The sequence below is a fragment of the Tamandua tetradactyla genome, chromosome 10, assembly GCF_023851605.1.
Source record: "Tamandua tetradactyla isolate mTamTet1 chromosome 10, mTamTet1.pri, whole genome shotgun sequence".
NCBI lineage: Eukaryota > Metazoa > Chordata > Mammalia > Pilosa > Myrmecophagidae > Tamandua > Tamandua tetradactyla.
This window is the reverse complement of record NC_135336.1, coordinates 35,136,192-35,159,687: the sequence shown is the minus strand read 5'-3', so window position 1 is coordinate 35,159,687 and position 23,496 is coordinate 35,136,192. Positions and strand designations below refer to the sequence as shown.

The 23,496-nt window shown below is 35.2% G+C and overlaps 1 protein-coding gene across 1 annotated transcript in view; it reads left to right on the top strand.

Moving 5' to 3' along the window:
- The window catches only part of CD96 (CD96 molecule), a 126,034-nt gene that overhangs the window by 100,184 nt on the left and 2,354 nt on the right, over nucleotides 1-23,496 (top strand). Inside the window, exon 9 of the mRNA XM_077117471.1 lies at nucleotides 21,583-21,725. Coding sequence (XP_076973586.1) covers nucleotides 21,583-21,725 — 143 coding nt within the window. The remainder of the gene's footprint in view (nucleotides 1-21,582; nucleotides 21,726-23,496) is intronic.

Sequence of the window (23,496 nt, the reverse complement as noted above, 5' to 3'; positions counted from 1 at the left end):
AAACACTAACCATAAAAAGATTGAAAAAAAAAGGTATAATAAAATTAAGAAACTTCTGTTCATCAAAAGTCACTTTAAAGAAAGTGAAAAGGCACGCTATAATCTGGGAGAAAATATTTGCATTACATATAATTGACAAAGAATCAGAAATATATAATTGACAAAGTATCAAAATTTTATGTCAAAGTGTATAAAGAACTCTTACAAATCGGTTTTTTAAAGACCCCCAAAAATAGAAAACTGATAAGACACATCAAAAGAATGAAACACAAGTGGCTACAAAATATCTGAAAACATGATCACTCTCTAGCAATTAGGAAATTTAAACAAAGACTAGAATCAGGTAATTATTCTACACTTAATAAATTGGCAAAATTTTAACTTCTGATATTGCCAGGTCTTGAATAGGATGTAGATCAATATAATTTCTTATATGTTGCTGGTGAGAGTATAAACTGGTACCACCGCTTTGATATTATGTTTTAAAAATCAAACATTTGCACACCTTTTAATCCAATTTACTCCTGGGAACATCCAGGACAAATGTCAATCCATGTAAGCAGGACATATATACACAAATATTGGGGCTAAAACACTGTTTTCAAAACAGTACATAATCTAAATGGCCATAATTGGGAAAATAGGTAAATAAATTGTACTCAGTTCATACATTAAAATATTATACAGCAATGGAGAATGAATGATTGCTACACACAACATTGTGAGTCTTAGTAATGAATTGAGTGAAAAAGTAAATGCCCAGTGACAACCTACAACATGATAAACTTTTTTATAAAATTCTAAAACAAGTACAACTAAATGCCATATGGCTTAGACATATACGTGATAAAAAATTTAAAAATATATGTGAGCAAATGATAAACACAACATTCAGAACAGCAAAATGCCTCTGATGGTGATACAAGGGATGGGATAGGGAAAAGTGTTATTCATAATAAGCAAAAAATATGTGTGAGGAAGTATGGAGGAAAGTATGTCTAATAATACGAGAATATAGAATAGGATGAAATAATAACTTAATGAAATATTATGAAGCCAGTCAAAACAATACCCGTAATGTACAAAGCTAGCCAGCACATCTTATAATACAGACAAGAGTAAGAAGAAGTAGAAAGTTTTTACCAATAAAATATAAACAGAGAATAAAAACATTAGGCAGATTGGGTATGAAAGTCCATACTTAACAGATTTATATTTATCATACATGATGTCATCATAAAATTGAGGTTTTTTATAATAAATTATCCTGAAACTCTTTTTGTTTGTCATCCTTTCTTCTTGAGACTATGAAACAAACAAGTTCCATGAGACCTTTGTTTATTTAAATACATTCCCCATGCCTAAAATAACACCTACTATGTAGGTAGTGCTCAATTAATATTTTTTGAATGGATAAATGAATTAATGCTTGTTAGTTATGGGGGAAATTATTTAGCAGTGTAGATAAAAGTTTATTGATAATGCTATAGGAAGAGCTGAACTCTAAATTAAATTTAGGCCATCCTATAATTATGTCTAAATTATCACGTTTTAATTTTTAACATAACACTTATCAATTTCTGATATTTCCTTTGTTTATATTCTGTATATGATTGTTTATTGAAATCATAGTAGAATGAAAGATATACAAGAACAGGGACCTAAACCTTTTTCTCTTTTATTCACTGCTGTATCCTAATGCCTGTGACGGTGGCCCATAGAAGATACTCAGTAAATAGGTGTGTAATGATTGAATGGGTTTTTATGCATATGGTCAAGGACAAGAAAGAAAACACACACGCACAATGAAAAAAGTCATCTATTGATTTTTTTTACCTTTTTTTTATTTCTTTGATTTATTTAAATTGTTATTATGGTATTATATGTATCAGGAAAAAAATGAAATCCTTACCATTCTGTACATCAGCGTGAAGCATGGAGGCCATCCAACCCCAGAAATTGGGAAACCAGAGGGTCTTACTTGAAAATGCTTTATAATTCACATATGCATATGCTTGGTCTTTTAAATAGATTTATAATAAAATGAACTATTTTAATCCTTCAAATATGTCTTCCCCTATCTGAAAATTTCATTCCTTCTTAGACATCTCTTTGATATTCTTACCAAACTAATAATAATAATGATAATAATAGCCTTAGAAATTGTGAGATCTAGGAAAAGACTCTAAAGCTAACAATTTTTTTTTCCTGACAGTGCAGATCCACATTCTAACTTATGTGAGAAAAAGAAAATCTGTTAACTAGTTACCATTTTATATCCATAAGTTTAGAGCAAAAATTTCCTGTGGTAAGTCACTCTATTTACAGCCATTCAGAAGAATATATTAGGATCCAACAAGTTAATATTGATTGCTCACTCCCAAACTGTTTTTGAAACATATTTCTACTCCGTGGGTTGGACAGTAATGTGACATCCAATATTAGATGATGCATTTGGCAAGATTCTTGACAGGCATTGTTAATGAAATTTTTTTCCCCCAGGGTGTTTATTTCAATGGTTTTATGAAATGTTTAGGGGCAGAAAAGAAATGATAATGAATGGATTTCTTGTGGAATAAACCTAGTAGCACTGTTTCTAGGACCCTTGCGATTTATGAACATGTTCTATGAGTTATTTGGCTTATGCATGAATTTTTTGTTGTTCCTATATATTTGGGTGTCACTATAATGCTCTGAGTTCATTGCATTTATACTACATTTATCAGGATATATTTTAATGTTATATTCTATAATTTTCATTTTTATTTATCAACTTGTCCAGGCTGAAATTTAGGAGTATTGGAATCTAGTTCTAGTTCAGTATCCTACAATCTGGAACAGAAATGCATATATATTTTTTTAACATGGGCAGGCACCGGGAAATGAACCCGGGTCCTCTGGCATGGCAGGCAGGCATTCTTGCCTGCTGAGCCACCATGGCCCAGAAATGCATATTTCACTTTAACTGCCTGGGAATACTCGATCTGACCATCTAAATACCTGAAATGCATAAGGTTAATGACATCCTAAGACACATTTTCATCCTGACTCTTAGGCCATACAGCAGAAGATTGAAGCTTAATTATTTTTTGTTACTATTTTTTCCTGCCATCTGTCTGGCCCAGTGGAGCCCAACGCCATATGGAAATCTTAGTCTAAGTTAGACAAGCAGAAACATGATATGAGTCTCCATAAGCACTTATGCCTTCAACTTGTCCCGTCACCTACATCAGCAAGCTCACCATCACCAAACACACACACGTCTGGCCTCAGAGTTCCTCTTATTGGTCTCAAGTGGAGTTTTAATTCTGTTCTTTAACCATGCATTCCTTATTCTTCAAAATCTATGGACCCTTCTTAAATCTTATAAATCCAGTACTTACTCTGTCCCTGATCCTGGTTTTTTCTCAGGCTCTTGGTAGCTTTGCCTAGTAATTTCCTCACAAACCCTTGTACTTTCTGTAGGCACAGGGTGATCGAGAGCCTCAAGTTAAGAGTTTCCATCTCCTATACCCAATGGTGGGAACATAGTAAAGTCAGGACCTACAGCAATGCTGAGCCCTGCTCCCCTGTTGACTGGGATGCTGATTCTCTAACTCATCATTCTTGTCTTCAAGTTTGAAAATCTTGTACCTTTCAGCTCACATTTTTTCCATTACTCTCTCATTCTTTTTTTCAATATTTTAATTGACAAATCTTCACATACATACCTTCCATACATGATGTACAATCAATGGCTCACAATATCATCACATGATTGTGTATTCATCACCATGATCAACTTGTGGAAAATTTGCTTCACTCCATTAAGAGAAATAAAAAGAAAAAACTCATACAAGCCATACCACTTACCCCTCCCTCTTATTGACCACTAGTATTTCCATCTGCCCAATTTATTTTGCTCCTTATCCCCCCTGTTATTTATTTATTTTTTATCCATATTGTTTTACTCATCTGTCCATACCCTGGATAAAAGGAGTACCAGATGCAAGGTTTTCACAATCACATAGTCACTGTGTATAAGTCTTATCTTTATAGAATCATCTTCAAGAATCAAGACTACTGGAAAACAGCTCAATAGTTTCAGGTACTTTCCTCCAGTCACTCCAATACATCATAAACTAAAAAGGGATATCTATATAATGCATAAGAATAACCCTCAGGATAACCTCTAGACTCTGCTTAAAATATTTCAGCCACCAAAATTTATTTTGTTTCATTTTTCTCTTCCCCATTTTGGTCAAGAAGGCTTTCTCAATCCCTTGATGCCAGGTCCTGGCTCATCCCAGGAGTTCTGTCCCACATTGCTAGGGAGATTTACACCCCTGGGAGTCATGTCTGATGTGGGGAGTAGGGCAGTGAGTTCACCTGCCCAGTTGGCTTAGAGAAAGAGGCCACATCTGAACAACAAAAGTTCTCTGGGGGGTGACTCTTAGGCCTAATTTGAAGTAGGCTTAGCCTAGCCTTTGCAGGACTAAGTTTCATTACCCTCGTCTTTAAAATACTGTTCTTCCATTCTGTCACCTCGTTCCCTAATAGGTCAGTCTTAAATAAATATTTATTTCTCCAGTTTAAAATTATAACTTTCAGTTGGATGGATTGAAATATTATGAGTCAATGAGAGGGAAAGGTGAGGGATATGGTATGTATGATTTTTTTTTCTTTTTATTTCTCTTTCTGGAGTGATAGAAATGTTCTAAAATGATCATAGTGAAGAATACACAACTATATGATGATATTGTGAGCCATTGATTGTATAATATAGTTGGACTTTATGTGTGTGAATATTTCTCGATAAAAAAATTTTTAATTATATTTTCTATTAAAATAACAATTTCCCTCAAAGGGAAATTCAACAATTCATATTCAATAATTTATACTTTAGCATGAGTTAATATATCACATCCTTTCTTGCCATAAGATTTCTTTAATTTAAAAAAAATTAGAGAGAAAAAATTAGAGAAGTTTTGGCTTTATAGAAAAATCATGAAAATATGGGATTTCCATTCACCTCCCCACTAACATTTGCACTGGTGAGAAAAAATTTGTTACAACTGATGATAGCACTACTTTTTGTAATTCTACTATATTTTAATGGTAGTTACATTTGTTACAATTGATTAAAGATTATTAAAGTAGTACAATTAACTATTGTCCATAGTTTATGTAGGGGTACTTTTCCCCATATTCCCACCTGATTATTATTTTTTTCATGCATGTCTTTATTTTATTATTCATCTACCCATATACTGGATACAGGGATTGTCAGTCCCAAGGTTTTTACAATCACACAGTCACAAAATGAAAGCTAAATAATCAAACAATCATTATTAAAGATCAAGAATTATAGTTCAGCTATTTCAGGTATTTCTCTTTGGCTATTCTAATACACTAGAAGCTAAAAAGAAATATCTATACAATGAGTCAGTGGTCATGATCATTTGTTAAATCCTAACCCCTAGTTACAACTTTTCTCTCTGATTTTATCATTCTCTCAATCTCCACGGATATCTGGACAATGACCATTCTAACTTCTTTGTGCTGTAAAGCGGTATCAGCATTACGAGGTAGAGGAATGAAACTGGTTGATATTCTTGGAGAATCTGGTACCTCTGAATTTCAGGGCTTATCTGGCATAGGAGCAATTTGGAGGCCTTAAGTTCCTGATAAAATAAATTTAGCAGGTAAAACTTTTATAGAGTCTTAGAAAGCAAGGATATTCCTTAAGAGTTTTAGGAATACTATGGTTTGGGATTTGGCATTGTTTTGGTTTGCTCAAACTGCCAGAATGCAACATACCAAAAATGGAACTGCTTTTTAAAAAGGGATTTTATTAAGTTGCAAGTTTACAATTCCAAGGCCAATAAAATATCAAACTAGGGTACCAAGAACAGATACCTTGACTTAAGAAGGGCCAATATAAGTCACATGGGAGGGCACATGGCTGGCATCTGCTGGTCCTTGTTCCTGGTTCTATTGCTTCTGGCTTCTGATGCCAGTGGTTTCCTTTCTAAGCATCTGTGGGCCTTCACTTAGTTCCTTTGGGACACAACTCTGGATTCTGGCTTTCTGAGCATCATGTGGGAAGACACATGGCAACGACTGCAGGGCCCAGGATCTCCAAACATATGGTCTCATGTTGGCTCCCTCTGTCAGCACTCCAAACATCTCTGAATATCCGTGTCTCTGTCAGCTCTAAAGCAGCTGTTCTCCAAGCATCTGCATCTGAGGTTTCTCCAGAAGTTTCCCCTTTTAAAGGGCTCTGGTAAATTAATTAAGATCCACCTTGAATGGTGGAGTCACATCTCCATCTAATCAAAAGGCCACGTCCACAATTGGGTGTCACCTCACCATGGAAATAATCTAACCAAAAGGTCACACCCCAACTGGGTGTGTCACATCTCCACAGAAACAATCCAGTCAAAGTTTCCCACCCAAAACAAAAAGTCTGGTCCCACAAGATTGAATCAGGATAAAAAACATAGTCTTTCTGGGGTACATAATAGTTTCAAACCAGCACAGGCAAACTGTGGCAATTTGTAGTATCTAGCTGAAGGTTGCATAAAGAGAAACCTCCAGAATGACCTCTTGACTCTATCTGAAATCTCTTAGCCACTGAATCTTTTTGTTACACTTCTCTTCCCCCTTTTGGTCAAGAGGGCATTCTCAATCCCACAGTGTCAGGGCCAGGTTCATCCCTGGGAGTCATGTCCCACATTACCAGAGAGACTTATACCCCTGGAAATCATGTCTCATATAGGGAGGAGAATAGCAATTTTATGCAGAGTTGGCTTAGAAGGAGAGGCCACATTTGAGCCACAAAAGAGGTAATCTGAGAGTGACTCTTAAGCATAATCATAAGTAGGCTTAGCTTCACCATTGCAGAAATGTTTCATAAGGGCAAGTCTCAAAACCAAAAGTTTGGCTTATTTAAGTAGGAGCTACAATCAGATTTTGTAGAGACGAAAAATAAAGGCATTGAGCCCTGAAAGTAGGAAGTGGAAAAGACACCATCTTAGGTCAAAAAATAAGTGAAAAGTGACTGTGCTGGTTTGAAACTATTATGTACCCCAGAAAAGCTGTGTCATCAATATTTCTAAGTGGAATCTTTTTTATTGTTTCCATGGCAATATGACCCACCTAATTAGATGGTTTTCATGAGATGTGTCTCCACCCATTCAAGATGGAGTTGTTTACTGGAGCCCATTAAGAGGTAACCATTTTGGAAAAAAGCTTTAGAGCCACCAGAACTAACAGAGCCCCAGGCAAAGCATTGAAGAAACCTAAAGAGAAGGCTAACAGACATCACAATGTGGCTTTCTGGCTGAAAGAGAAATCCTGAACTTCATTGGCCTTCCTGAACCAAGGTCTCTTTTCCTGGATGCCTTAGACTAGACATTTTTATAGCCTTGCTTTAATTTGGACATTTTCATGGCCTTAGAACTATAAATTTGCAACTTGATGAATTCCCCGTCTTAAAAGCCACTCCAGCTTTGGTATATCACATGTTGGCAGCTTACTAACTAAAACAGTAACTAAGATCCTTCTTCATAATTTTACTGAAATTCAGGCCTGGCTATGAATTCTTTCTAATTAGCTGATGCTCTTTATCAAATGGCTATTGACTTAACCATTAAGTCAATGGGCATTACAAAAGTACCCAGCCCTTCATTACCAAGAGACCTAGGTATTATGTCTAGAGAAAAAAATAATCAAGATCAAATGCACAGGGTCAGGGAATTCTTTTGAAGATAATCACAATTTTCTGATCTATCGTACTCGAAAAACTGCGTAAAGAGCCATGCTTATCTCTTCCAAATGGAAGTAGCTATTACAAAGATGGTCTTGTAAGCAATACCTAGAAAGCACTGGCGCACACCTCTTCTGAATAGCCAAATAACCTACCTTTTGTTGGCAGCTGCAACTGCTGTTGGCATCTAGGGAGAAGCCAAGAAAGGAAGGGCTAAGTGTTTTTTAATGTCAGTTTTGTTTTGTGTTTGTTTATATTGATTTGAAATACAAGAAGGGACTTAACTGGGTAAATCAAGTATGCTGTTTGTTTTAATTAGTGGACATAATGTCTTTCTACGGATTGTAACCATATACTACTATAGTTGTTTTATGCTATATACACTGAAGTCCTGTTATTAAATAAAGACATGTGGGGCCTGCCAAGAAATGGATCTTTCTTGCCAGAGATGGGTAATAAACAAAATGAGTGGACAGATCTATTTCAAAAGCCATATGTGCTGCCTGAGTTTGCTGCCATTTAGTCAGAGAGAAAATTTGCATCTAAATGCCCCCAAAATACTCACCCAGCAGCTCACAAGTCCTTTGACCTTAGGGGTCTGGCAATTCACTGCTGACACAGTTCAGTTTTCACTGTCAGCTCACCACAATCTCAAGCTATTTTCTTTTCTCGTGCATGTGCCTCTTCTTCAAGTCCTTTGGCATTTTTCTTGACCAAAGGGCTTTCATTTTCTTCCTTCCTTTTAACTCACTTGTGGGATGGGCATGAAAACAGTCTCAGAACACTCTCTGGGACTGGAGGAACTTCTAGTATTTTCCATCATTTCTGCCCCCTGTTTAAAAATCTTACCTATTAGAGACACCTGGACCACAAGCATCCTCCTCAACTCCTGCTTTATTTTGGGACATTCTGATGTTTGCTGAAGAGCTCATTGAATCTTTATATATATATATATTATTGACAAAACAACATACAAACACAAACATTCTTAATATACAAACATTCCATACATGGTCTATAATCAGTGGCTCACAATATCATCACATAGTAGTATATTCACACCATGATCATTTTCTTAGAACATTCGCATCACTCCAGAAAAAGAAAAAAGAAAAAATTCATACATACATACCATACCCTTACCCCTCCCTCTCATTGATTACCAACACTTCCATCTACCCAATATATTTTAACCTTTGTTCCCCCTATTATTTGTTTATTTTTTATTCATATTTTTTACTCATCTGTCCATACCCTAGATAAAGGGAACATCAGATACAAGGTTTTCACAATCACACAGCTACATTGTAAACATTATATCTTTATACAATTATCTTCAAGAAAGAAGGCTACTGGAGAACAGCTCTACAGTTTCAAGTACTTCCCTTTAGCCACTCAATAACACCATAAACTGAAAAGGGATATCTATATAAAGCATGAATAACCTCCAGGAAAACCTCTCAACTCTGTTTGAAATCCCTCAGCCACTGATACTTTATTTTGTCTCATTTCTCTCTTCCTCCTTTTGGTCAAGAAGGTTTTCTCAATCCCTTGATGCTGAGTCCCAGCTTATTCTAGGATTTCTGTCCCGCGTTGCCATGGAGTTTTACACCCCTGGGAGTCATGTCCCACATGGGGAGGGCAGTGAGTTCACTTGTCATGTTGGCTGAGAGAGAGCGAGGCCACATCTGAGCAACAAAAGAGGTTCTCTGGGGGCAACTCTTAGGCCCACTTTTAAGTAGGCCTAGCCTATCCTTACTTATTGAATCTTGTATTAAGTATTCATTGATATTCTGTTTGCATAAGTATTAGGTTCAATTAAAGATCAAGAAAAGAACTAGTCTTCTAAAGATTGATTCTTTTATCATCTTCTTCCTTTAGCCGTTTCATGGACACCCAGTGAAATGTTCATTTCATCCCCCTCAGGTGAGTACTGGGACAGAGAAGGTGGTTGTTTGGGTTTGTTAATGTGGCTAGAATGCAATACCGGAGAAATGGACTGGCTTTTATGAAGGAGATTTACTTAATTCAAATTTACAGTTCTTCAGGGGAAAGGCAGCTGACTTTCCTATGACTTTCTCTGTCACATGGGAAGGCACACAGTGACATCAGCTGGCCTTCGCTCCTGGCTTCTGAGTTCAAATGGCTTTTCCCAGGGTGATTCCTTTCTGCATCTCCAAATGTCTGAGTCTGAGATGCTGAGCTCTCTTCTGACCTCTCTCTTTCAAGCCTTCAGCTAATTAAACATCACTCATTGTGGAAAGTACTCCACTTAGCTAACCACAGGTATATTCAGCCATAGATGAATTTCACATGTTGATAATTTAAGTCAACAGCAACAGAACATCTGGGCACCATCCCCACGCCAGGTTGACACCTAAATCTAATTACTGCAGTTGTGGTCTGGTTTATTTGGTCAGAGGTGGATAAACAAGAATTAAGAAGCTAATCTCAGGGAATTAAAAGTCTATCTTGATGATCAAAATGACAATGGCAGGAAATAATTGAACCAGAATTCTTCCCAACCACTCAATGAAGATGGAGACCAAGCCTTAGATTTTTCTCTATTCTATTTCAAAGTAATGCTACACAACAGCATTTTTGCCCATTTACAGTCATGAAAAATGCATTTCAATTTTTACTTTCCTCATTGAAAAATGGGATGTTTAGTCAACATGGATTTGTTTACTCCAATGTAGGAAATGAATTGTTATTCACCCTATCAATCACATTGGGGTGGGAAGAGTCAGTATTTTGATAGGCTGAACTTCTCAATGGTGATTAGGCTTCATCTTTCCATGATCCCCACCTGTGGCATTTTCCCCACAACCACTTAAATTTTTCATGTAAATTCTTTAGTGGGTGGGTATCATTTTGCTGTTTTGAAGTATGTGTCTTCACATTTTTCCTATAAACCAATAGAAAATTTCACTGCTTTGATAGTTGTTAGATCCCAGAATCCCATCCTTGCTATGGATTGGTCTTTAGTAAACTTTACACATAATATTTCAGGGGCATTCAGGCCATTCAAACTGAGCTCTTCCTAAAAGCAAGTGCAGTCCAATCATGATTTTATACCTCTTTACTGGGTTGAGATGGCTATTAGGGTCGGTCCATACATCCCCTTTATTTCCCGAGTGATACTGTCACCCAAGCATTTTCAGAAATTCCCACAACTGCCAAGGAATCTACTAAAAATACTCATTTCCATATCAAAATGAGACATTTATCATAAATTTTCTTGGATTTTATGTTTTTCACTCAAAAGTTTATTTGTTGAGTACCTATCATTTGCCAGGTACTGTTCCATTTGTTGGATAGTCACTGAAAACACTAGTTTCCTGAGGATTGTCATTTATTGAAGAAGAAATATAGCAAACAGATAAATCTCACAACTGAATTTTATTGTGGTAAGTATTCTGACATAGTACACTGTATTGTCAGAGCCTAACAGATAGAACTGATTTTATTTGGGGGAGAGAATTGGGCTCAATGAAAATATTTAAGCTAAAATCTAAAATATGAGTAATGTAGCCAGGTGAAAAGTTACAATAAATTTCAGACCTGTAGAAATAGTCTGAGGCAGATTGCCAGAACAAAGAACATTCCTGTAACTCAACTAACAAAACTTTTAATGTAATCCGTTGTTTTATATCATAAAAGGACAAGGCATTCAAAAACCAGTGAGTTCTACTGCTAACATTACAATGAATCATGTGGCTACAGTCCAAACTATATAAAGCATAGAAAAGTTGTGGTAACTAATTTCTCTAACTTTAATTACAGAAGTTGTTGTTTTATAGAAAAATCATGCAGAAAGTAGAGTGTTTCCATTTACTTCCCTTAACATATGCAGTTTTCTCTATTAAATACATTTTGCATGAATGTGGTACTTTTTTTTCTTTCTTCTTTTTTTATTAATTAAAAAAAAATTAACACCAAACAAACAAAACAATAAGATATCATTCCATTCTACATATATAACCAGTAATTCTTAATATCATCACATAGTTGCATATTCATCATTTCTTAGAACATTTGCATCGATTTAGAAAAAGAAATAAAAAGACATCAGAAAAAGAAATAAAATGATAATAGAGAAAAAAAAGTTATACATACCATACCCCTTACCCCTCACTTTCATTTACCACTAGCATTTCAAACTAAATTTATTTTAACGTTTGTTCCCCATATTATTTATTTTTATTCCATATGTTCTACTCTTTTGTTGATATGGTAGATAAAAGGAGCATCAGACACATTCATAGAGTCACATTGTGAAAGCTATATCATTGTTCAATCATCATCAAGAAACATGGCTACTGGAACACAGCTCTACATTTTCAGGCATTTCCCTCCAGCCTCTCCACTACATTTTGAACAACAAGGTGATATCTACTTAATGCGTAAGAATAACCTCCAGGATAACCTCTCGACTCTGTTTGGAATCTCTCAGCCATTGACACTTAGTCTCATTTCACTCTTCCCCCTTTTGGTCAAGAAGGTTCTCTCAATCCCTTGATGTTAATTCTCAGCTCATTCTAGGGTTTTTCTCAGTCCCTTGATGCTGTGTCTCAGCTCATTCTAGGATTTCTGTCCCATGTTGCCAGGAAGGTCCACACCCCTGGGAGTCATGTCCCATGCAGAGAGGGGGAGGGTGGTGAGACTGCTTGTCATGTTGGCTGGAGGGAGAGGCCACATCTGAGCAACAAAAGAGGCTCTCTTGGGGGTGACTCTTAGGCCTAAATTTTAAGTAGACTTGACCTATCTTTTGTGGGGTTAAGTTTCATATGAACAAACCCCAAGACTGGGGGCTCAGCCTGAAGCTTTGGTTGTCCACATTGCTTGTGAGAATATCAAGAATTTGACTTGGGGAGGTTGAATTTCTCCCCGCTCTCACCATTCCCTGAAGGGGGCTTGCAAATACTTTTCCACTCACTGATCAAATCACTCTGGGATTCATTGGGGCATCACTCTGGACAAACCAGCAAAATTTCATGTCCTACCTGAGATTCCAAGTACTTATGACATTCAATCAAACTATCTACATAAGTTATATTAGGAAATGCTCTAGTCAAAATATAAATTTTGTAACAAATAAACATTTTTTGCTTTAGTCTCACACATAAGGTGACATTTTAAAATATTGATTACCATCTATTTTCAGCACTCTGCAATAATGACATTCCTTTTGAATGTGGTACTTTTGCTACAATTGATTAAACAATATTATTATAATTATAAGATTAACTGTAATTCATAGTTAACGTTAGTTTTCACTGTATCATATGGTTCTACGGAGTTTTTTTTGTTTTTGTTCTGGTAGCAAATATGCAATCTATAATTTACCATTTTAACCATGTTCAAATATACAATTTAGTGGTAATTTTATTCACAGTGTTGTGCTCCCATTACTATCCATTATAAAGAAAAATATCCATCACTCCAGACAGAAGATCTATACCAATTAAGTATTAATTCTTCATACCTGACCCCCACCCTAGACCATGGTAACCTGTATTCTAGATTCTGACTCTATGAATTTGCATAATCTGATTATTTTATATGTCAGATAATACAGCATTTGTCCTTTTGTTTCTGGCTTATTTCATCCAGCATGATGTATTCAAGTTTCAACCACATTGTAGCATGTATCAGAACTTCATTCTATTTTTATAACATTCCATTGCAAATACATACCACATTTTATTTATCCATTGCAGGTATATACCAAATTTTATTTCTCCATTTATCTATTGATGGATACTTAGGTTGCTTCCAACTTTTGGCAATTGTAAATAATGCCACTATGAACATGGGTGCAAGTATCTATTCGAGTACCTGTTTTCAATACTTGTGGATGTTTATCTAAAAGTGGGATTGCAGGAGGTGTGAGGGTAGTTCAGTGGTAGAATTCCCACCTGCCATGGTAAGAGACCCGAGTTCAATTCTTGGCCCATGCACTTCCCAAACAAGCAAAGAAACCAGCAAAAACAAACAAAAATTCAACAAATGATGCTACAATAATGGGATACTCACATGGAAAAAGAATGAAATGTGACCCCCCCCAAAAGAAAAAAAAAAAAGTAGGATTGCCAGGTCATATGGTAATTCTATACTTAACTTCATGTAGAACCACCAAATGTTTTCCACATTGGAAACATTTTGTATTCTCACCAACAATGAACAAGTGTTCCTGTTTCCCCAAATGCTCTCCAATATTTGTTCTTTTCATTTAAAAAAAAATAATAGCCACTCTAGTAGGTGTGAAATGGTATGACATTATGGTTTAGATTTGTGTTTCCCTAATGGATAATGATAATGAGCACCTTTTCATATTCTTTTTTAGCCATTGTTTATTATTTTTGGAGAAATTTCTTTTCAAGTTTTTTGCCCATTTTTTAAAAATTGGGTTGTTTGTCTTTTTGTTAAGTTGAAGGATTCTTTATATATTCTGGATATTAAATCTGTGCCAGATATGTGGTTTCCAAATATTTTCTCCCATTATATAGGTTGTTGTTTTACTTTCATCAAAAAGTCCATTGAGGCGCAAAAGTTTTTAATTTTGAGGAGGTCCCAATTTTCTATTTTTTTCTTTCATTGCTTATGATTTGGGTATAAAATTTAAAAAACCATTGCCTAACACAAGGTCCTGAAGATGTTTCCCTGTCTTCTTCTAGGAGTTGTATTGTTTGAATTCCTAATATTTAGGTCTTTGATCCATTTTGAGTTGATTTTTATATGTGCTGTGAGGTAGGAATGCATCTTCACTCTTTTGCATATGGCTGTCCAGTTTTCCCTGCATCAGTTGTTGAAGAAACTATTCATTCTCCCTTGAGTAGGTTTGGCACCTCTGCAAAAATCAATTGGCCCTAGATGTGAGGGTTTATTTCCAAACTCTCAATGTTATTCCATTGGTATATTTATCTGTCCTGTGCAAGTAACATACAGTTTTGAATGCTGTAGCTTTGTAATAGTTTTGAAATTGAGAAATGTGGGTCCTCCAAATTCATTCTTTCTCAAGATGGTTTTGGCTATTCAGGACCTCTTACCATGCCATATAATTTTGCTTGGCTTTCCCATTGAGATTGCATTGAATCTGTAAATCATTTTGGGTACAATTGACATCTTAATAATATTTGATCTTCCAACACATGAATGTGGAATGTCCTTCTATTTATTTATACTTTCTTTGATTTCTTCCAGAATGTTTTATAGTTTTCCATGTACAAGTCCCTTACATCTTGGTTAAATTTATACCTACATATTTGATTCTTTCATCTGCCATAGTAAATGGAAGTTTTTTTTCTGAACTCTTCAGGTTATTACTAGAGTATAGAAATGCCACTGATTTTTATATGTTCATCTTCTACCCCACCACTTTACTGAGTTTATTTATAAACTCTAGTTGCTTTGCTGTGGAATTTTCAGGATGTTTTATCTTTGGTTTCATGTTATCTGCAAATAGGAAAAGTTTTTCTTCTTCCTTTCCAGTTTGGATGCCCCTTATTTCTTTTTCTTGCCTTAATGCTGTGGGTAAAACTTTTAATACCACTGAATAACACTGGTGACAGTGGACATCCTTGTCTTGTTCCTGATCTTAGGGGGACAGCTTTCAGTCTTTTGCCATTGAGCATGATGCTAGTTGTGTGAATTTTTCACATGTGCCCTTTATCATGTTGATGATATTTCCTTCTTTTCCTATTTTTCTAAGTTTTTTTTTATCAAGAAGAGGTGCCTTTTTGCGTCAATAGAAATGACCTTGTGGTTATTTTTCCTCTGTTCTACTGATGTGATATATTATAATAATTGATTTTCTTATGTTGAAGCACCTTGCATATCTGGGGTAAGTCCCACTTGATCAGGATGTGCAATTCTTTTAATGTGCTATTGGATTCAGTTTGCTAGTATTTTATTGAGGATGTTTTCATCTATATTTATAAGGGATGATGATCCATAATTTTCTTTCTTTGTGGTATCTTCATCTGGCTTTGGCATTAGGGTGATGCTGATCTCACAGAGTTGGGAAATGTTCTCTCCTCTTGAATTTTTAGAAGACTTTAAGCAGAATTGGTGTTTATTCTTCTTGAAATGCTTTATCAAATTCACTAGTTGAAGCCATGTGAGCTGGGGCTTTTCTTCACTGAGAGGTTTTTGATGACTGAGTCAATCTCTTTGTTTGTTACTGGTTTGTGAGATATTCTCTATCTTCTTGAGTCAATGTCCATAGCTTGTATGATTCTGGAATTTTTTCCATTTCATCTAGTTTATCTAATTTATTGACATACACTCATTCATAGTATCCTCTTATCATGTTTTTTATTTCTTTGGAGCCAGAAATATCCCCCCGTTCATTTCTGATTTTAGTTATTTGCTTTTCTCTCTTCCCCTTTCCCGTTCCACCCCCTCTCACCCTCCCTACCCTTCTCACTTTCCCTTTCATCCCCCACCCCCACCCCGTAACCTCTATCTTTCTCTGTCAATCTAGCTAAAGGATTATCAATATTATCAATCTTTTCAAACACACAACTTTTGGTTTACTTGATTCTCTTCTATTTTTTTTATTCTCTATTTCATTTATCTCCACTCAAACTTTTGTTGTTTCCTGCCTTCTGCTCACTTTGGGTTTGGTTTGTCTTTCTTTTTCGAACGTCTCCAGTTGCGAGGTTAGGTCTCTGGTTTTAGATCTTTCTTCTTTTTATTGTAAGAATTGAGAGCTGTAAATTTTCCTCTCAGCACTGCCTTTGATGCATCCCATAAATTTTGGTATATTGTGTTTTCATTTTCATTCTCCTTGAAGTATTTCCTCATTTTCTTTGCAATTTCTTCTTTAATCCATTGTTTGTTTAAGATTGCGTTGTTTAATTTCCACATATTGGTGAACTTTCCAGTTCTTTTTCTGTCATTGATTTCTAGCTTGATTCCATTATGGTTAGAGAATACATTGTATGATTTCAATATTTTTTTATTTATTGAGAATTGTATAATGACAATACATGTATACTATGCTGGAAAATGACCCATGTACATACAAAAGAATGTGTATTCTACTGCTGTTGAGTGAGGTATTATATATATGACAACTAGGTTGGTTTATATATTGTTCAAGTGTTCTCTTTCTCTATTGTTCTCCTGTCTAGATAGCCTATCCATTATTGAAAGTGGCGTATTGATGTCTCCTACTATCAATTTAGAGCCATCTATTTCTCCCTTCAAATTTGTTAATATTTACTTCATATATTTTGGGGCTCTCCCATTAGATTTATGATTTAGTTTCCTATCTGCTAAAACAAATACCATACAACACGTTGGTTTAACAACAACAATATATTGGATTATGGTTTCAGAAGCTACAACATTTCCTTCCTTTCTGGGTGATCCAATCCCCAACAGTGCATAAATATTTATAATTGTTATTTTTTCATGTTGAATTAACTACTTTATCCATATATAAAATCCTTTCTTGTTCTTCATAGCAGTTTTTGACCTAAAGTCTAATTTTTTTCTGATATTAGTATAGCTACCCAAGCTCTCCTTTAGTTATTACTTGCATGATATATTTTTTCATCCTTTTTCTTTCAACTTTTGTCTTTGAATTTAAGGTGAGTCACTTGTAGATAGCATATAGTTGGTTCATGCTTTTATCTATTCTGCAATCTCTGCCTTTTGATGAAGAATTTAATCCATTTACACTTACAGTCATACTGATAATTCAGGACTTTCTTCTTCCATTTGACTATTTGGTCTTTGTATATCTTATATCCTTTTTGTTCTTCAGTTATTCCACTAATACCTACTTTCATATTCATTTGATTTTTATGTTGTACCATTTTGAGCCCTTTGTCATTTCCTTCTAAATACATTTTTCAGATATTTTTCTTGTGATTACCATGAGGCTTAAATTGAGCATCCTAAATCCATAATAATCACAATTGATTTTATACTGACATAACTTTATTGCATACACAACACTGTTGCTATTTTCCTTTTTTTGTTGTACCTGTTACAAAATATACCTTTATACATTATATACATGGATACATATGTTCAAAAGCATAGATTTATCATTAGTTTATGTGTATTTTCACTTTAGAATGTGTAAGAAGTAAAAAGTGGAGCTACATACCATGAAACAAAATGCACTAATACTGACATTTGTAATTACATATGTCATTGCCTTTACTAGAAGTCTTTATTTCTATACGCTACTTTGATCCACTGTTCTTTCAGTCTAAAGAAATCCCCTTATCATTGCTTGTAGGGCAGGTCTAATGATGATAAACTCTTTTTGTTTATCTAAGAATGTCTTAAGCTTTTGTTTATCTAAGAATGTCTTAATCTCACTTTTGAAAGGCAGTCTCACTGGATATAAAATTCTTGTTTGGAAGTTGTTTTCAGTCAACATTTTAAATATTTCTTCCCACAACCTTCATGCTTCCATGGTTTCTCATGAAAAATAGCATTTAATATCACTGGGGTGCCTCTGTACATAAAACATTGCTTTGCTCTTGCAGCTTTCAAAACTCACTCTTTGTCCTTGAGCATTTTATGTCCAGACATAGTTCTATTTGAGTTTATCCTGTTTGGGATTTATTGGGGTTCTTGATTGTGTTTATCTGTGTCTTTCGTTAAATTTAGGAAGTTTTCAGCAATTATTTCTTTGAATATCTTTCTCCCCTACTCTTTCCTTCTTATCCTTCTGGGATTTCCATAATATGTATATATTGGTATGTTTGATGGTGTCACACAGGTCTCTTAGGCTCTGTTCCCTTTTCTTTATTCTTCTTTTTTTCATTCTTTTTTATTTCTCCTCTTCAGCCTGAGTAATTTCAATTGTCATGTTTTTTAGTTCATCAATCCATTCTTCTGTCAGCTCCAATCTGCTGTTTAATCCCTCTAAGGAACTTTTCATTTCAGTTATTGTGGTCTTCAATGTAAGTATTTCTATTTGGTTATTTTTTATAATTTTTACCTCTTTATTGATAATCTCATACTGTTCCTCCATCATTTTCCTAATATTCTTTAATGTTTTTCTCTAGATTTACCTTTATCTCTTTAAGCACATTGAAATCATTTTTTTAAGTCATTTTCCGGTATGTCCTAAGTCTGGTATTCTTCATTGATGGTTTTTGAATTTTGCGTCTTCAGATGGGGATCATTTCATATTTTTGTTTGTTTTGCAATCTTTTGTTTTCACAGTGTACATTTTAATATATTTATTTGTTAACTCTGGAATCCAGTCCCTGAGCTGCCTGTTCCTTAAGTTTGTATCCAACTACTGTTAAATACAAAGATTTTCTTCAGTACCAGGAGCTAGAACAATAGCAACAAAAAAAAACTAATGTCAAAAACACCTTTCATGGTCTTTATTTTCTGCTTTGGCTGGAGCTTTCCTTCAGAGGTTAGCCCTACTATCAAGATCAGCCCAAGGTGAATGTGAAGTGCTGAGTCCTCTCCGTCTTTCCTAAGCCTGTGTTTTGTCTTGGGTTTGGGCTCAACTGTGGCTTTAGAAATTGTGCCATTTGCAGGAATCTAAATGTCCCTCTACTCCCGATGCAATAGACTCCCCCATCATCACGACCCAGGTTCCCTATTGTATGTTTTAAATCCAAAGTCAGTAAACCCCTTGTCCCAAGCCACCTTGACTTCATTGTTTCTTATACTGCTTTAGATGTCCACAAGCTGCTCTGTGAAAAGAGCAAGTTCTGGGTTGGCAAGCCAGAGATGAAAGTCCCTGGTTCAGTCTTTCAGGATGCCACTCTGTAAATTGATGCACATACAGGCACCCCATATGTGCATAGGGGATACTCTGCTCCCTCTAGAACAGGGCCGTGGATTCACAATGGGAGCACAGGTCATCTCGTGCCATGCTACATAGAGGGTCTAGAAAGGGCCAACAAATGCAACACAAGCTTCTCCTACCTCTTTTAAAGCAATATTTTCTTGATTTGGCACTCACTACTACTGTTACTACAACCTTTAACTGTTCTCCGGAATTTTGAAGAAGATGGTTTGCCAGTTTTTACTAGTTGTTCAAAGATTCTGTAGGGGCACAGAACATTGGAGTGTGTTATAACACCATCTTGGTCATCCAGAAATCTGCTAACTAATATTTATATTGTGCTCTTTGGCCTGCATTTTTGTGACTTTGCTGTGTGAAAAGCAGTATAATAAAAACTGGAAGATAAAAAATAATAATGAAAGACCTACCTTCCACCTACAGCTTATAATTTAGTTGAAATAGTGAAAGAAAACCAATCCAGATAATTCTGATTCAGAAATATACCATTTGGCCAAATGATCTATGAAATCTGAAGATCTCTATAATCTATATTTTATAAGGGATTTCATTGGAGTGTTGTTGGAAATAACAAAAGCCTGGAAACAACTTAACCATCTAACAATAAAATGCCAATTAAATAACTATGGTAGATCCATACATGGCAAATTTTCCAGTCATTTAATAGAAGAGACAAATCTCTGAGCATGTAGTGGAAAGTTTTCCAAGAATATTTTTTAAGAGAAAGAGACAAGGAACAGAAATATATATATAGTGTGCCCCCATTTGTATACTTACAGTGGGGAAGCATCTTCCTGACACCTATATATGCATAGAAAAATTCTAGTAGGATATATAATTAACCATTAGAAGTTATTGTATCTATGTGGCTGACTGGTATCTGAGGTAGTAAAGACACTTCCTTTTTATTGTACTTTTATATTTCTGCACTGTTTGAATTTTTACCATGTTTTAAAATATTTTTAAAAGGGAAAAATAAAATAACTATATAATTATGAACATCCCTTTAATTTTCTGCCATTTAGAACAAGATATCCTTTCTTCCTAAGTGGGTTAATGTTTCTAATTCCTCCTTTATCTCAGAAAAAAATCAGTCCAGCATATGATATTTATATTTCCTCTATTCTAGAATCCACAATATTTGAAAATCCCGTTCAAAGAGCTTGACTTAGTATCCAAATGCTAGAAATGTTATGAATAAATTGAGGATGGGTAGATTCAGCATGGATAACCAAAATCAATCCATTGACCACCCACCAGTATCATTTTAGCCAGTCTTTTAGTTTCAACTTCCTCCAAGGAAAGAGCAAAACTAACTTGTTTCAGCCCTACCCATTCTGTCTGTTCTCTCCTTTGTATTATTCGGATGGGGGAAAAGGCAGGAATAAGAGGGGAAAAAATATAAAAGACTAGAAAATCTCTACTCTGGGTAGCAGTCCATCACTAACATTGAAATGAAGGCTTTGACTGATAGTCTTTTGAGCTCTACAGTTCCGTAGGTGTTAGCCAAGTCTTGTTACCTTTGAACTTTCAGGGCTTTAGAATGTTACAATGTTCTATTCACTTTCTTCCTCTTTCTCACACACTAATTATCTTTCAGAAAATAATATTTAAGAGCTCCTTAAGGAGTAAGAAAATCCAAAATTAGACCATTATTTCACGTACTAAGCTTCCTTTGCTGGAGTAAATTTGGAATATAAAACGTACAGCTTAACATTGCCATATATCCATTCTTATAAATAATATTTTATTGGGTACCATGTGCCAGATGTTGTTTAGGGCCTTGGGAAAATGAAAGGGGAAAAAAACGATTAATTCTGGAACAGTCTAATAGGAAAGACACACATATAAAAATTAATTGCATAAATGGAAAAGCAGAAATTATATAAAAGATAAAGGCTTGGTCCCAGAGCTTGATCATGGTAAATGAGAACCCAAGGGTCCTTGGAGAAAGCAAATTTCAAGTAGGGGAAATAGTTCAATCAACTCTGTTTTCCAAGCAAGTATAGAAGCTTGCCATTAAAATTCATCTCTCTTCATGACCCTTTTAGGTTCTGTGGTCAACATGCCCAAAGATGGAACGTCCTGGCCAGTAATCGTAGCAGCTTTGCTCTTAATCTGCCTGGTAATCTTTGTTCTTGGAGTGAGAAAATGGTGTGAATATCAAAAAGAAATGTGAGTATAATACTACAATATATATGGATAGATAACTTCTCAATATACTTCTTAACATTTAAATATTGTTACTATATGCAGTCCTTCTCATATTTTACTGAGGAAATAAGGCTCAGAGACGCTGCATAACTTTCCCAACACCACACAGTTAGGTCCTCTGCATTGACATGTTCAGGCCATAACATTCATCAGTGGAACAGCTCAGTGAGCATGAAATGAGAATTGAATTTCACCTCACCCCCAAACTGAAACCAATTTTTCTTTTTGTCTTCATTTGTTTTTCATTTTCATGCATCTTTGAACTACTTGGGCCCAGCTGGGCCTAGATGTTCAAGTGTGAAATTGAGTGAGAAGGGTAATTTTAAGAGAATTTCAGCTTCTTTTCAGCAGAGTTTGCTTTTACTGCCCTTTACTTTTGTCCCCAATGGGGAGAAAATATTCATTAGGCTACCTTTTTTCATCTTATTGAGCTATTTCCCAAAACTCTTCTCTCTCCACTCAGCAGTCTGAAACAGTCCATAGCATCGGGGCTGATTTTTCTGACTTGCCTATTTTGGATCAGTCTGGATTAAACCGTGATTAGAGGAGGCCCTGTAATACACAGAGCTGATCTTTCACATCAATCTTACTACTGCTATTTAATATAACATTGACCAGTGTGCAATATCCTCTTTTGCTCTTCATAGGGTGTCCTTAGAGGACTATTTAGCCACATTCATGGGGAATAGACACTAAATTTATAGTCAGAAATTCTGGGTTCTCATCCAATACTACATCCTGACCACCATATAACCTTGAGAAATTATTTCTCTGAATCTTCATTTAGAAAAACTGAAGTGCAAGTTACTCAAAATTGTACTCATCTTTTGCTATGTATTAAGTCTCCATTAAAGCTTTAGAAAACCAGGGAATTAGAATTAGGGCTCTTTATATTAAAATGATAAAATAGGAATTAGAAAATCTGAATTTTTTTTTCATTGTTCTGGATTCAAATGTCTGTGTTATATTCAGATGAATAACATTATTTCTCTCTCCCTTCACCTGTCCGTGGAAATTAAGGTTCTATGTGTTGATAGGTGGGCACAATAGGGTTTGAGTTATGGGAATAAAGAAGCAAAAGGATGTATTTCTCTTTACTGATAACAAAATAGGTGGATCAATTGTACAGCTAGGTCACATGCTAACCTGACTGCTTGATATGTTTCAGACAAAGAGATGAGTTGTCTTAACACAGAACAGTATTTTTAACATAGACAACTTTAAGAGTTACAAACCCACACAGAAAGAATTCTGCTATTTTGCAGCCACAACTGCTCAACTCAGGAAATTAAAATAACTTTACTTTGTACCTCTACTGTGTCCCCACTGTACACAGTGAAGGGTGAAGGAGACATTTTTAAAACTTTTCTTTTAAATCTCAGAATTAAAAAAAATTATTTATGGGAGAATGTTTTCATCCATTTAGAAAAAAGCTTATTCCATTAGGGGACAGCTGCCATGTTACATATAAGTTCTGGTTAAAAAGATTTTAATTGCTAGCATGACTCTCTTGAGCAAGTTTCTTCAAATCTTTGAGCTTCAGTTTTATTTGTAAAATGGAGACAATACCCAACTCATATGATAAAGTGCTATCCAAATGATGAAATGCTTTGTAAATATTAATTAATGGTATGATTATGATGTTGAAGTGGCTGACAGACTAGCAAAAAGAGGTTTAAGAGAGTTAAGCCAGGAAAAATTCTGAGAGAACTACCAAAGCATATCTCTCACC